The sequence below is a fragment of the Corvus moneduloides genome, chromosome 3, assembly GCF_009650955.1.
Source record: "Corvus moneduloides isolate bCorMon1 chromosome 3, bCorMon1.pri, whole genome shotgun sequence".
In the NCBI taxonomy this organism is placed as follows: domain Eukaryota; kingdom Metazoa; phylum Chordata; class Aves; order Passeriformes; family Corvidae; genus Corvus; species Corvus moneduloides.
In genome coordinates, this window is record NC_045478.1 from 56,631,518 (window position 1) to 56,646,677 (window position 15,160).

Sequence of the window (15,160 nt, forward strand, 5' to 3'; positions counted from 1 at the left end):
TACTATGCATAATGTATGTACAAACCATCAATCTGACATCACACCAATTCATTTTAGACCAATATATTTGCATTAAATTATGTCACAGTCACAAATAAATTGTTATTCACAAATAGTGTCACTTAAATGTTGTTCTACACTGACTTAACAGGAGATTTATATTACAATACATTACTTCTGGGAAAACAATGTATTAACTGACACCGACCACTATAAAAATGAATTTATATTGCTTCAGTTTTCCTGCTACAAAATAATGAAAGTGCATGTAAACAGAGTATTTTTATTATTATTATACTCTTTGAAAGTCATGCACAGTATTACTATGCTCTGTGGTAAAAGTTATGTGCAGGAATATGCAGGGTTATACTGGGAAAAATTGTTTTGTTGTAATCAAAAGGGCAGCAGATCAGCAGCAAACTTACAGCCTTTCTCTCAAAGTAGATGCTCATTTTCAGGAGATGGTGACAGTTAATCTCTCCCACTGTTTAAACGTTACAAGAAACTAAAATGGTCCACCTTTCCATTGGCTTTTTCTGAAGGATTTGCCATTTTTACTTTACGCTTTACTACAACTGAAGACTAAGTTTTAAATAGAAGCAAATTTTATATATTAAAAAGGAAAAACAAAACCAGAACTCCTGTTGCTAGTCTTTACCATAAGAGCATTTACACAATATGTGGTGACAAAAATTACCTCTTTGGAAATCATTCAAGTTGGACTATTTGCAGCAAAGAACAAAATACTATTGAACGTTACTGAGAAAAAAAAAAAGATTTTATATTGAGTCTTGTCTGGTGCACGTTTCACTGGGCATTCCTTTTCCAGCCCCAGTGTCCCTGGAGCTGTAGGTTTCCTGGCTCTCCAAACTCCAGCCTTACCCTAATGGAAGCTTGGTGCTGAGGCTGAGGTCCCCATCACCATGGGTGACCCAGACTCCAATGGATGTGGAGGCAGCAATGTTGATGCCTTGCCTTGATCCCTTGGGCATTCCTTTTGCAGATCCAGTGCCCCTGGAGCTGAAGGCTTTCTGGCTCCCTGAACCCTAACCCTAACTCTATGAAAGCCTGGAGCTGAGGTACTTCCGGGGATGGTGATTCCACTACTTCTGTGGCCAGCTTGTTCCAATATCCAAATGCACAAGTTCTGGTTGTGCTAAATTTGGGCGCTTGGACACCTAAGGCAGAATTTGTTTAAAGCCTTTTCACATCGAGTGCTGACTTCAGTACACCTCATTCCTGGGATTTGGAAATGTTTCTCAATTTCAGGATGAAGTAACATCACATACAAGCTTTACAACTTTCTGAAAGTATGCAATTCAATATTTGGAGACTGCTTTCAGCTAGCACATGGCTTAGGAACACAGAAACTTGTGGGGCCACGTGCAAGCCCTCATTCCACCACAAAAACTGCTAAAAGAGCCACTAATTCTGGCCTACATGCAAGCATCATTATGTTGAATACAGCATTTCAACAAAATAACTGTATACGCAGTATCACTTTTTTAGCTATAACATTTCTAATATAGGTACCTAATGGAAATGAAAGTAGGAAGTTGTTTGAGCCAGGGTAAATAATTCTGCATTTCAGGGCCAATTTTTCCTTAGCTATTCATATAAAACCCAGCTTGCATTTCTAGTCTCCACAATATCTTAAAACAGCTTACTTCACTCATCATTTGTTCAGTGTAAGCTTAAAATAAATCTGTGCTAATATTTTAAAATTTTTTTTATTTTAAATATTTTTTTTTCTTTCTCACAAATCAGCTTTTCTGATGCCTTTCACAAAAAATGCTCACATGTCCTGCAAGCACTTTTTCTCTCTCAATGACATGCCAATAGCAAAACTTGCTTACCATCTGAAAAAAAGAATGGAGGTTATTTTCACAAGATGTAGGACAGATAAGTTATTCCAGGCTCCTTTCATCAATGATAGTAGGTTGGTTATACTCTGTTTCAGTTCACTATTGCTAAAGACAAAAATTCCTCCTGTATTTGACTATCTTGACACTAAATTTTGTCAATGTTTATGACATGTATGTAACTAGTGTCTCATTTATAGCAAGAACTGAGGTCAATACCTTTAGCAGTGACATTTACGGACAACTTCGCATTGAAATTTTTATCTCTTAGTCATGGGGTTCTCTTTGCTAAGAGCAACTATTTGCCAGCTTTTCCCCCATTAGGATTAGCATACCTGGTTCCCTTGACATCTATGCATGTGTCACTCAGCTATGCGAGTTATACATTTTTTGAGAGAGTTTTCCATTTCAAACAATCTTTGCAGCCCTACTTTGCTGTAATGGACATAGTTTATTAACCTTTTCTCCCAGGTGGGCTGTTTTTGCAACTTTTAAAGTGCTACCAGTAAAGATTTATGTCCATGTTTTTTCAAAGCTCCTTGAAGCATTGTTTTTTTACTTTGATCAAAGTGTATTTTCTTCTTTCCTCCATCATTTTCCTAGGGTGCCAGAACAACTGGGAAGGCAGGAAGGAAGAAGATGCTTCTCATAGCAAATGGGGTTTTTTTGTTTGTTCAGTTCGGTTTTTTGTAAAGGCAACTTACAAAACTTACTACTATCAATCATAGAAGAATACTAAATATCAACTATTGCCATAAAATCCTCCCTCTTGAAGCTGGTGAAAGATATTTCCTCTACACACAGTGTCATAGTCTAACCCCAGCCAGCAACTGGGCTCCACCTAGCCAGTTGCTCACTCCTCCCTCAGCAGCTGGATGGGGGAGAAAAAATGAAGAAAATAACAAGAATAGCAATGATAAAAGAATTAGAATATATGTAACAAATTACGGGCATTGCAATTGCTCACCGCGCACAGGCTGATGCCCAGCTGTTTTCCCAGCAGTGAACCCTGGCCAAGTTTCTCCCCATTCTATAAACTGAACATGATGTTCCATGGTATGGAATGTCCCTTTGGCCTGTTTAGGTCAGTACGCCGGCTGCATCCCCTCCCAGCCTCTTGTGCCCCTCCAGCCTTCTCGCTGGCAGGACATGAGAGGCTGAAAAGCCCTCAACTTAGTATAAACACTACTTAGGAACAGCTAAAATATCAGTGTGCTATCAACATCATTATCATCCTAAATCCAAACCTCAGTGTTGTACCAGTTACTAGGAAGAAAATTAACTCTATCCCAGCTGATGTCAGGACACACATCTAGACAGTATACAAAGCATTTCACTCTTTCTCTTTTTTTTTGTCTTCTAATTATAACATTTCCTCTTCCTCTGCAGTTCCCCAGAGTGGCAAGCCTGTTGGAGTTTCTCCAGGAGCATGAGTAATGATTGCACAGCTGATGTATTAACCCTGCATCATAGCTCTCAATATCTCTGCATGGAGCTGAATGAGCCCCTGAAAGATCAGGGGACATCATTTGTGTCCAATGAGAATGTGCTTTGGCCCAGACCAAAGTTCTGGTATACTTTGAGCCCCAAAATGGATACTTCTCCTAATCCAAGTGATCCTTTTCAATCAGTTGTTTACCTACTGTTCAATGACACACTCCCTTACTGGTTATAAAATCACCATTGAACACTTTGAGCTTCACAATTTGCTTTCTCTATAGCTATTCGCTCAGGGCTAAAGTCACTACTCCTGTTAATCCACTGCCTTTTGCATCTGTTTCCAATTAAAAATTAAGGAAGCATTTATCTGCTTTAATCCCATTCATCCACTGCTTTTACAAAGGGTCCCTCTGCGTTGGCAGTGCTCTGGTCAACAGGCAGCTCCAAGAACATGTGCATGCTGATGATTCACGCTAAGTGATAAATTCACTGCTGGTTTTTGTACTTTGTCTCAAAATGCCAAACACGGTCTTTGCCCAGCATGTATGCAGCCACAGGTTGCATGAGCCTTCCTCTACTTCCTTTATCAAATGCTTCAAACATTGTCCATCTTCTGTACAAGCCAGGAAAAGCAGAGTCCCTGTCATAGCACAGATAATGCCAAGTGCCTGTGTACTCAGAAGAGCTTTCTTCCAAACCTTAGTAGCTGTGTGGTTTCTCCCCAAAGCAAAAGATGTTGTTTCACTTTTAAAAGACTCACAAATTTCCCTGTTTTCATTGTCTTTTTGCAAAGTTTGTTTATCAGTGTCTCATTCAGGGGTTTTATTTTTACACGGAATACAACTTTCTGGAAGTACTAAAACATACTTTTAAGATTAATTCCATCTTCTGGTGCTAAACAGAAATACTGAAACTACCAAGTATTCAGATCTAGCTCTGGTCAGAAGAAAGACTGTTTTCAGACTGTCTTGATATTCCTGGGCTTTACTCTTTTGCAGATATTGATTTACAAGCTATTAAAACCTTCCTCGTTTGTCAGCCACAGCTCCAGAGATCTGAAGCACAGCTTTTGAATCTCACCTCATTCTTCTACTAATTGTTTCATGAGTTAATTCTGCTCCAGGTATCATATGCAACTCAGTTACCACTCAGCACTCTGACGGGTCCAGCCATTTCTGAAAGACCCCCAGCCCAGCTGTACAGCCTTACATAAATGTGAACCTATGTGAAAGACAACCAGAGATCCTCCCTGTCTCACAGAAGAGCTTCATAAAAATCTAAAGTCCTCTGCTTTTAGGAAATCCTAGAAGTTCAGGAAAGTGTAAAGCTCCTGGCAGAAGGAAAGAAATTACCTGAAAGACGCAGTGAGATGAAGGGAAAGGTTAAAACAAAACAACAACTGAAGATACGAAAGGGGCAGCTTGGAAGCATGGGAAAGTATGAGGAAAAACAGAAAATGAGGGCAAGATGGTAGAGAGGAAGAGAGACAAGAAAACATGAGATAAGCATCTCTAACTCCAACAGTCTATAAAGTTTTTGCTTGTTTAGCAGTACCTTGTGAAAAAAAGCAGCATTGTAAAGAATCCCACCCTTCAGAAAAGCTTACAAAAATTTAATTATCAGTTGTCATCTGGAGTTTTCAAAATTTCTATTTATGAAAAATATAAAACATAGGGCGGTTTCAGATAATCATAATCAGGGCTATTTCTAACTAATGTTATTTGCAAAAATGTAGGACAACACCCTATTTCTTCTACTTTCCTTCTCCAAAATGAATCACTGATAATGCCTCCATGATCTAATTAAAATCATGGTTACTCTAAAACCTGCAAAAACCATGAAGACAATGCAGCTTCATCTGACCATGTGTTAAATGTAGGGCACAGAATCACATACATAATTGGACCTCTCATCTTCTTAGTCCAAGTCCTGCTTTAAGCTGCAAACTCTGCTTGGAAATAGTTTCAGATACTTGATCACTCGGACTGGAACTAAATTAGCAGTGTACACATAAGCAGTCAGCTACGGGATTTAGTTTACTGTTGCTGTGAGAGCTCAAGGAAAGACTCAGGTGTGAACCTCTCAGTATTGTACATTGTCTGCAAGCCCAGTAGTTTGTAGTCATGGCAAGACATAGACTTCCAATCAATCAGTAACACAAAATTAAAATCTGATTCTGATCCCAATAGTTTCACAGAGTCAAGCCCACAGGAGGCTATTTTCAGGTCACAAGCATTATTACCACCAGCACACCTAAATATAGGTACCTTTTAAAATTTATCAGTCCCTCTGTGAAAACAACATCTGTTTCAAACAGTTTACCTTGGCAACTTTAGTTCACTGGGTGAGGCTTCTTCTACACTACACCACTTGTGACACCAAAGCCAATTCAACTCAAGTTCACTGACAGTATGCTGGTGTGCTAGCTTGAGACCAAAACCTGCCTTGTTTGCACCATCTTCCAAGAAAAATCAACAACAAAACCAGGAGACAAAGTATAAAAATGCATTTGACTCTGCTCCTGACAAGTACGGACACAGTGACCATCTGCCATCTCCACACATCTAGCAAGGCAAAGGCCATTGGAAACCATAATCTCTCTTGAAAATCCAGTTAAAAGGAAAAGAAATCCATTTTCCATGAACTTAACAATATCACTACTACTCTTTTAACCTCAAGGAAAATAGCAACCATACATATCTACAATGTAAACACAAACACAGAAGTAATTCATCATTAATTATGTTTAAAATAAATAAAAAATTAATTTGAATTCCATGAAATATTCTAATTCTGTACTTGTCAGTAAATCTTCATATGATGCATCTGTGTCTATAGTTTTCTGCAGCTCATATTCTCATATTCTACCTATGTAATAAATTGTTCTCTCTTTATTGCAACAGTAAATATATTCCTCTTCTATTTCTCATCAAATTGAAAATATATGGAAAAACAGCACTACCAGACACTAACACTGACTGTTATATAAAGCTATATTTCCCATTCATTTATTTTGCAGGCAAGTAAACACATTACTTTTTTCAATTTTACCTTTTTATTTATCTACAGTCTTATATTAGTCCAAGTATTCTCTTTTTGTTACCTATGGAAGTATCTATTTTCATTTTGCTGTTGTCAGTACTTTCACAAAATCTAAACATAAGAAAAAGAAACTGAAACTGATTTTTGCTACAACATTTTAAATATTATTAAGGAAAAATATCGATTTTTATTTTCATATCCTTGATACTAAGATTCATAGCCCAGCCTCTGAATGGATCACCATTAACATGTCTAAATCTATTCTTTATTTTTTCACAGCTGAGGTAAATTCAACTGTCTTGTCAATGAAACTTTGCTGAAAGCATTTTAAAGAAGAATGTTCAAATATCTGAAGTTGGAAGGGACCCATAAGAATCATTGAGTCTAATTCTCAAGTTGTCAAAATAATACTTTAATTTGATTGTGGGCTTTCAAATAGTTAGCAGACACTATATTCTGTAACCTGTAACATAAATTACTGCTCAAATATATTTGCTGTAGAGGTTTTAAATCTTGAATAAAGTCTTTAACCACTGAACTCAATATTTAAATATGATTTACAGAATTAATTTTCAAATACCACACCTAATACTGTGAAGAAGTCTAACACCACCATGTGTTTCTCATCACCTGCATTAACACATTTTTTGAATGACTGGGAAGCCATCCTCCTTTTTCTGGTGAGAGAGAGAGAGAGAGAGATCCAGTTTGACTTGTGCTGCATGGACGGTTTTAGCTACATATGCAGGGTGACAGCTATAACACCTTCATAGCTACCATTTGGGGGCTAATTAATACATTAATAGAAAAGAACTTCCATCCTTCGGGATACATATTGTAACACACAAAGTAATTTCCTTCCACCTGCCTAGACTGGACTTGGATGTAATTTCCATAAGAGCATTTAACATACCATCTTCATCTGTCTGGATAATGGTTTCCTCGCTTTCCTTCCTCCCTTCTGGGTTGGTTAAGATCATTTTGAGGCTGACATTTGTGTAGGGAGGCAAACGATCCACAACGTGCTGAGGTGCTTTGGGGTCCATGTCCAAGCAATCTGCTTTGCTCTCATTGTGTCCACAGAAGTAGTGGTAGCATATAGTGACATTGAAAGTATGGCAACGAGTGATGTTGTAGCCCAGAGATTCCCAATCCACGGCGATGTGTCTGGCCTGTATCTCAGCAATCTTCAGTGTTTTTGGGGTTCTCATAGGTTCTAGAAAACAGAGCATAATGAAGAAAACACTGTTAACATTCTTCATCCTTGTGCTGAACTGTAGCTGGTAGATGTGAATGTAAAAGTAAAGGAAGCACCTAACAAACAGGAAAATATCATCCTTTGCACAGGTACCCTGGAGGAAAAAAAGCTGCCAGTCTTTAATTTTTTTTACTTCATTCCTCTCTGTCCTCTCTTTGCAGGCTTTATTCAGTGATGGAGACTTAGCAACAGTGAGAAAAAGAATTGTTAATTATCAGTGGAGCAATTCAAAGCAATTGAGAATACAGGCAACAGATGCAAGAAGAGTGACCAAAAGGCCACCCAGCTGTCACTGCTGGCTTCCCTTCTTGATTTTCCCCTTGCCCTTTTCCTTTTTTTTTACCTGTGTAAATTAGATAATACATCATAATGGTAAAGAGTGAACATATAATACATTATGATTTATCATGCCACCAAGCAATACTGTATACTAATTATACAAATTACCTTACTAAACTAGCAGTTACAAAAATGATGCAGATATTAATTAGTGTTTATTATTTGAGTAATGAAGCTATTCATTCAAGCAAAACCCCTCAGAAACGGCACAAAAAGTGCTTTTGGATATTTCCATTGCATCCTGATTCCTTCAAATCCCTAAAACCATGATTGGACATTACTATGAGCAGGTAACCTCTGACCTGCTCCCCGAGCTCGGCTGCTCTCCACACTTGTGTTTCCACCAGCAGGGTACATGATGCTCCCCAAGTGGTCATCAGTCTTTCACTGTCTCTCTATTCATTCCTCACGCAAGGCTAACTTTTATCATCGAACTTAATTAAAATGATTACACAATGAAAATTATGACCATGACTGTATATACTAGATCTTCACTGAAAATACACCATGCTTCCTCACCAGAGAAAATAAAGCCTGTTGTTGATACAGCTTCAGCCTTGTGTCCTTTCTGGTTTAAGGTCAAAACAGTCAAGATTGTTGAAGGAAATGAAGTATAGGATTTCTCTTTCCGAGCATAAACTTTGTAACTAGCTTATATGAGTTCCAGTGAGGCAAAAACCAGCCAAAAGCACAGATGGTATATTGAAATAAGGAAACGTGAATCAGTCTAATCTATTCAGCATGCAGTTTGCCAGACAAACTGCAAACATTTAGTTTCAAACATCAAAACAACTGAATTCTAAATATAACATAAAGGTATTCCTAGTAACAGGATGAGTGCTAAGGATTAAAAATTACACCTATTTGTTTCCATGATCTATCCTTTCCTTTCTTCATTTTGAACAAGCACATATATTAACTTTGCCCTTAAATACTGATTTATCATATATACAGTGAAAAATACAAATTAGCAAGTTGACTTCCTGGACAGTAGCTGTCTGAACACGCTGTGTACTCTAATAATAGAGATTTGAAACTGAAAGATAGCATTGAAAAGGTCCTTGAGAGATAAGAGACTTGAAGAGAAGGAGAAAAAACAGGGCCTTATAGAGAAAACAATAGCTGGGGCATTAGCAAGTACAGAGAGGTGTGAGGCAGTCATGGAAAAAAAAAAATTGCAACATAGTAGATCTACTGAAGGAGCTGGCAAGGGTCTTCAAGGAATTAGTATTCACTTGGCTACTTCAAGCATTTGGGAAAAAACTGAACACACTCAAGTGCCATGGAGGAAGAGAACTGTTAAGACAAATACATACATACATACATACATACATACATACATATATATATATATATATATAAATACATACAGATATGTATAATCAGCCTTTTTCTCACATGAATGACAGTGCAAAACTTACTTATATACACCCTGATTTAGAGTTTGAGGCCTAAAAGAGTAAACATATAATTCACCAAGGAAATGTGTTATAGGCTAAGTTTTCCTTCTGAAATGGAATGATTTTTCTCATTTTAATAATTTCCTCTTTGTTCCTAATCCAGTTTGTGCCTCCAACCACTCCCACTAGAGATGGAATTCAAACCTGAATTCAAAATTTTTTGGAATTAACACAACATAACACCTGGCGTCTGACCATGAAGTCTGAAACTATTAGTGTTTGAGGCTGACTAATCAGTAACAGAAAATCCGCACCATTTTCATCTTGCATCTCTCATGACAAGACTTAAACTGCATTTACACTATGCTGCACAGCACTTTCAAGAGAGAAGAAAAAAAAAATAAAAGCTTTGTTAATCTTAAAGAAAAATTATTTTACAATTCTATGCAAATTTTACAAATGTGTCACAGCATTAGAGGAGATACTGAAAAGCATCCTTTATTCACCTGTCAAAAAGGAAAGAATGAAAGACAGAGTGTGATCTCACTTTCTCACAACTATTCCCTTCTTTGGCAGAAATTAAACAACTTCTGCAATATTGAGATGGTAATTAAAGTCTGCAGAGTCTCTCAACAGCTTTAGTAAACTCTGCCAACTGTCCCACTGCTCCTAAAACGATGCTTTAAAAACACAATTTCACTCTTTCTTCTGGGCAATGTTCATCTTGGGAATCTCTAGAGGTAAAGACCAATTGTTTTAAACTACCACACCACAAAGTCTCCATCTGTAACACCTCAGTAGAAAGCAATCTTCGAATAATTACTTTTCTCAGATAAAACGCTATTGAATTTTTGAGTAGGCTTCCCAAAGATCTCAACCATCTCATTAAGAACAGCTTTGATCTTGATGGGAGAAAAATTGTTCATCTCTTTTTTTTTCCATTTCCCCATCACAATTTAGGGTTTGCATTTCACTGGAACATTTCTTTAACCCTATTGGGATTTAATTTCAATTTATGAATTACCTTCTGATCTCTTGACGCTCTTTGAGTACTGCTAATCCAAATAATTCAATTCACATCTTGTCTTCCCAGTTGTTTTCCCATCTTTCCTCTCTAAGTCACATCTAGAACTTTTATCCAAAATACATGGACTTTCAAGTACATGAGTTCACACTTCTCTGTTTCATTACCCATGTCAAAGTGGCAGCCTATGACAAAGAGGGAAGAAATAAGATGCTCTCAAAATACCTGTTCAATCCTTAACCTGTCTGCTGGAGTTTCAATAATAATGTCAGAAGGCACTTAATATTTTTCAAACATTAATTTACCAATTACCCCTGTGAGACACGTAAGTGGTGTTAAATCTTTTCTGTGAAGAGAAAGAGGTACAACAAAGGTCAATGGCTTATTCAAAGCTACTAAGTGAATTACTGCCAGGGGCACAAGAACACTGAATGGTTCCCAGCTCCCAGGTCACTGGTGGCCATCAGACACCTAGCTGCAGCAATTCAGAGAGATCCTTTATAATGTACATGCCAGTGCTTCTACCCAAATTCTAACTCCAATCCTACACTCTAGTCTTTTTTTAAAAAGCGGTTTGGTAGGCTTTTCTTAAGGTTTTCTTAGAACAAGTTTGAAAAAGCATAACGGTGCCCAGACATCTACTGAATATCTGAGCACGAGGATATGCTATTTGAAAAACAACAATTTGGCTTGTTCTTTTAGAAAGATTTCTTGATTGAGAGCTTCACATTTGAATGAAACAGCTTTTTTTGTTGTTGTTTTGCATTAAATCTTGTATTTAAAATTTAAATTTTTGGGGAGAAGATATTCATAATTTATTTTTTTCAAGCCTTTTTCTCCATCGGATAAAATGCTGGAGGGAGTCCTTTGTGGTGACAGCAGAAAGTATGCAGGACTTCTGTTGTTGCAGGAAATTCAATATCCTGTGACTGCGTCAAGCTCTTAGACATGAACATCCTGACTGGCAGAGTTAGATCTTCAAACAGGAACCCAGCAACAAGGCATATGGAGGATTTGGTGGTGGTGGTGGCAGGGTTGACCTTTAGATTCTTGTGAACATCACTAATGATGACAGGCTCCCTTCTGCCAGACCTTGCCTGCCCATGGGCTGCTGCTATGACCTCCACCCCACTTCCACTTCTATTTATGGCCAGCTTCTCTCTCTGCCCTTTGCTTCTAATACCTGGCAATACCCATCTCTGTTATCTCCCTCCTCCTCGCCTCTGCTTTCTGTCTTGGCCTTGGCACACAAATACTACCAAGTGCTTGCTGACTCAGATCTATTGTCCAATCTGACTGTTTTTAGCCTCGTTGAACCAATTAAAAACAGAAGCATTGGGAGAATATCAAAAGAACAGAAAAACCAGAATAATAAGAGATCTCTACATTTGTACAGATTACTAAATCCTCAATCCTTATCCAGAAACCATGTAAAATACATGCATGTGCCACTCAATCACAACAATTTCTGGATCAAGAAGATTTAACCCAACCTTATGGGGTAAAATAAAGAACATTTTAGTAATTCTCCAAAGGTTAACAACTGAGGGATATATGGCAAAAGAGACAGAATCTGTTGACCCCATACAACCTCTCAACTGCAGGATGATTTAATAAGACACTCCAGATAACAGATAAAATGAAATTCAATTTCTTTGTGCTTTGTAAGCAACATGTGATATGACAGGTCAATATCAAGCCTCTTTGTAGAGATTATCTTCACTTACACAGAGATGGGAGTGAAAACAAAAACCTTCACAGCTGCCAAAGCAGCAAGGTGAGAGCACGCATTTCCTCAGAACCTATTTTTAATGATAATACTTATTAGCCTGCTGTCAATCAGAGAGAAGCAGATGTCCCAAAAGCTGTGAAAAAAACCCCATACAATGAGGCTAGCAAAGTGTGACATGTGCTGTGCTTTTGCTGCCTTTCCTCAGAAATCCTAAATATTGACTGCAAGACAGTTTAATTTCCATGTACCTGGCAGAGGTGGGAGAATTAGATCTTCTGACAAGAAACCAGAATGCACATTTGTTCACATGAAATGAAAAACAGACAAATTTTAAAGCACAAGCATTTCAGATAAAGATAGTGCTTCTCAAAAACCAGCATATCCTGTCTACACACTGTCTATGCATTCAATTCTTTAATTTGGGTTGCTGTTTGGATCCTTCCTCCCCCTTGAACTCTTTCTAGTCTGTCATTATACGGAGGAGCTGACTTCCAATTTCTGCTTTAACTACATTGACTGAAATTCATATCAAGTTTAAGAGTAACCCAGGTAGCCTTCATTGGTGACACAGGAGGTGAAAACAAACTGGACTTGGAAGGCGTGATAATGCACAAATTTGTGTACTTGAGGGAACTGCAGAGAGATGTGGGGCTTATGTTAAATATAAACTCTCACATAGAAAAGCAAATGTATGACCATTATTTAAAAAGTACAGGTAATAACCCCATAACTTAAAGCACAGTGTTTCTCAAAGAGGCTCCTTTGATTGTCTTGCCTTTTAAAACAAAAACTACATAGAAAAAAATAAGTCTTTCTATTTCTGTTAATATTCTCAGTCTGAACAGCCACTGGAATTTCACAGACTTTTCTTTTACAAGAGCATGAATCTCCTTGTCCTGTGTCTTATCCTGACCTTTCCAGGGTAACTCCTTGCTTGGCATGTGGGAAATAAAGGAGGATTATTCTAAGATGTCACTGTGGTTGTTGCTGCTTTCTTGGTTCATGCGAGGTCCTACAAAAACAAAATGTTCCCAAAAGTTACAGTCCTGTTGCTATAAAGAACTCTTCTGAAAGACCCCTGATAAAGAAGCTGGAAGAAAGGTAAGAGTGAAGAAAGTCAAAGGAAGCACAGCCCAAAGCTGTCAGAAGTGCAGTAAGAAAACTGCAAAGGTTTCTTAGTTGCTTATTTCAGCTGCATTACTCTCAGTTATTTTGCTATTAGTGAATAATGAATCAAGCATAAAGGTTTTTTATATAGATACTAAGTTCCTCAGATCATGAACTTAGTTAGGACTGCTGAATACAGAAGTGTATGACTCATTAAAAAGGACCAAGCTAGAGTTAAACTTTTCAAGAGACAGCCACAGTCTAAGACCTATACACATCAACTGTGATTACTTCTGTACTTTTGGGGGTGACATGCTATTGTCAAAGGAGCAAACTGTAATTAAGTCATGTTATGAACAAAGCTAACAAAAATCCCTGGATAAGGTGAGCTGTATTAGTATATCCATGATGAAGCTCCCGTGTTCCAAGGATTATTAACCTACAAATCCAAAAGAATTTAGTTCAGATTAATTCCCAATAACTCCATTATTTAACAATATGATGATATTACAGGAAGATCCTTCAGACATCCCAAAAATGCCATACATTTCAGTCTGTCTTTATGACCAGCCTGTCTTTATGACAGAATAATTCTTGCCAATTCTATTCAAGTTTCTTGTCTGTAACTGGTAGATTTTTTACCATTTCCAAGTAGAGTTAAAGACAGCTTTAAAGTAAAGGCATTAATCAATTATCAGCATCGGCCCCAATTCTTTAACAGCTACATAGTGATAGCTCATGAACTACTTATCTTCAGTCAGGGACTCTCTTCTACCTACTAAATGTGTATTCCAAGCCAAAAGCACACCACATTACATTACCAACTGGATCGATATGTCCTTCTCATATGTTATTGGAATAAAATATTACTCCACTGTTGGAGTACCTGAACTCCCTCATTCTCAGAATCCACAAAAACCAGGACACCTGCCATGTAGGTAAATGCAAACTGGAAAGTCTAATTGAGGTACTTGGTGGTAGGGTTTTTGTTTGGTTGGGTTGGTTTTGTTTGTTTGTTTTGGAGTTTTTGTTTTTAGTGTTGGTTTGATTTATTTTTAATCTTGTTTCATGTCAGCAGTTAAGAGGCCTGATTTTAGGCGGCCACATTTGAAAACTCAAGCCTTCAACCTTTTTAAACCTAGAAGCATTGAGAAATAGTGAAGACCAAAGGAACAAAAGCTAAATGAAGTTGACAGAAGTAGTGCAATTTGAAGTCTTCTCTGCAGTCTGACAAGAAAGAAAATATTAACAGGTACATATTCCCACAATAAAAATCATAGGGATTGCTGTGCACCTCCCTTCTCAAATGTGTGGCACATACAGAATACAAAACAAATATGGATGCAAACAAAAAGAATGAACTTCTTATGCATTAGTATATCCATCTGTTTGCCATGTGAAATATGAACCCAGAATAAATGAAACTATGGTATTTATACTGTGTTAACACTACCGATTTATTTTGGTGCAAACAAAGGCTATAATGCTATGCATGAAAATCTATGAGTTTTTCTCTTTTCACTTCATCTAGTGACTGATTTATTAGACCAGCTTACAAATTTCTTATTGACCACATACCTCAGGGAGCTGAAAAAAGCATTTGAATTATTACATAGATAATCAGCTCTACTACACTAGTTCCAGTAGCAACGAGGGGATATTCAATATATCTTAGGACGTATTTTTTGGATGCAAAATACAGCTCTCCCTGCATCCTAGGTGTAGTGAACAGATAACTATAACTGCACCGCCGACAATTATTTGCCCATTTTGTCTTGATAGTACGTTTATTCTGTTGCCTCCAACATGATTAACAGTTTATGCATCCGTAGCATGTAATCAATAGCTGCAAAGTCTTGTATTAGCTTGAGAGATTAGACATCCCTTGATAATAAATTCTATTGATTTCTCCAGTTTAGCTTAGCTGCAAAAATCCACTTTTTTTTTCTTTTTAAA

At 37.4% G+C, this 15,160-nt stretch overlaps 1 protein-coding gene across 18 annotated transcripts in view; it reads right to left on the minus strand.

Moving 5' to 3' along the window:
• The window catches only part of PTPRK (protein tyrosine phosphatase receptor type K), a 390,147-nt gene that overhangs the window by 90,776 nt on the left and 284,211 nt on the right, over positions 1 to 15,160 (minus strand). For all 18 annotated transcript variants that reach the window (XM_032101656.1, XM_032101653.1, XM_032101659.1 and 15 more), the window contains exon 8: positions 7,258 to 7,560. In XM_032101656.1, coding sequence (XP_031957547.1) covers positions 7,258 to 7,560 — 303 coding nt within the window. The remainder of the gene's footprint in view (positions 1 to 7,257; positions 7,561 to 15,160) is intronic.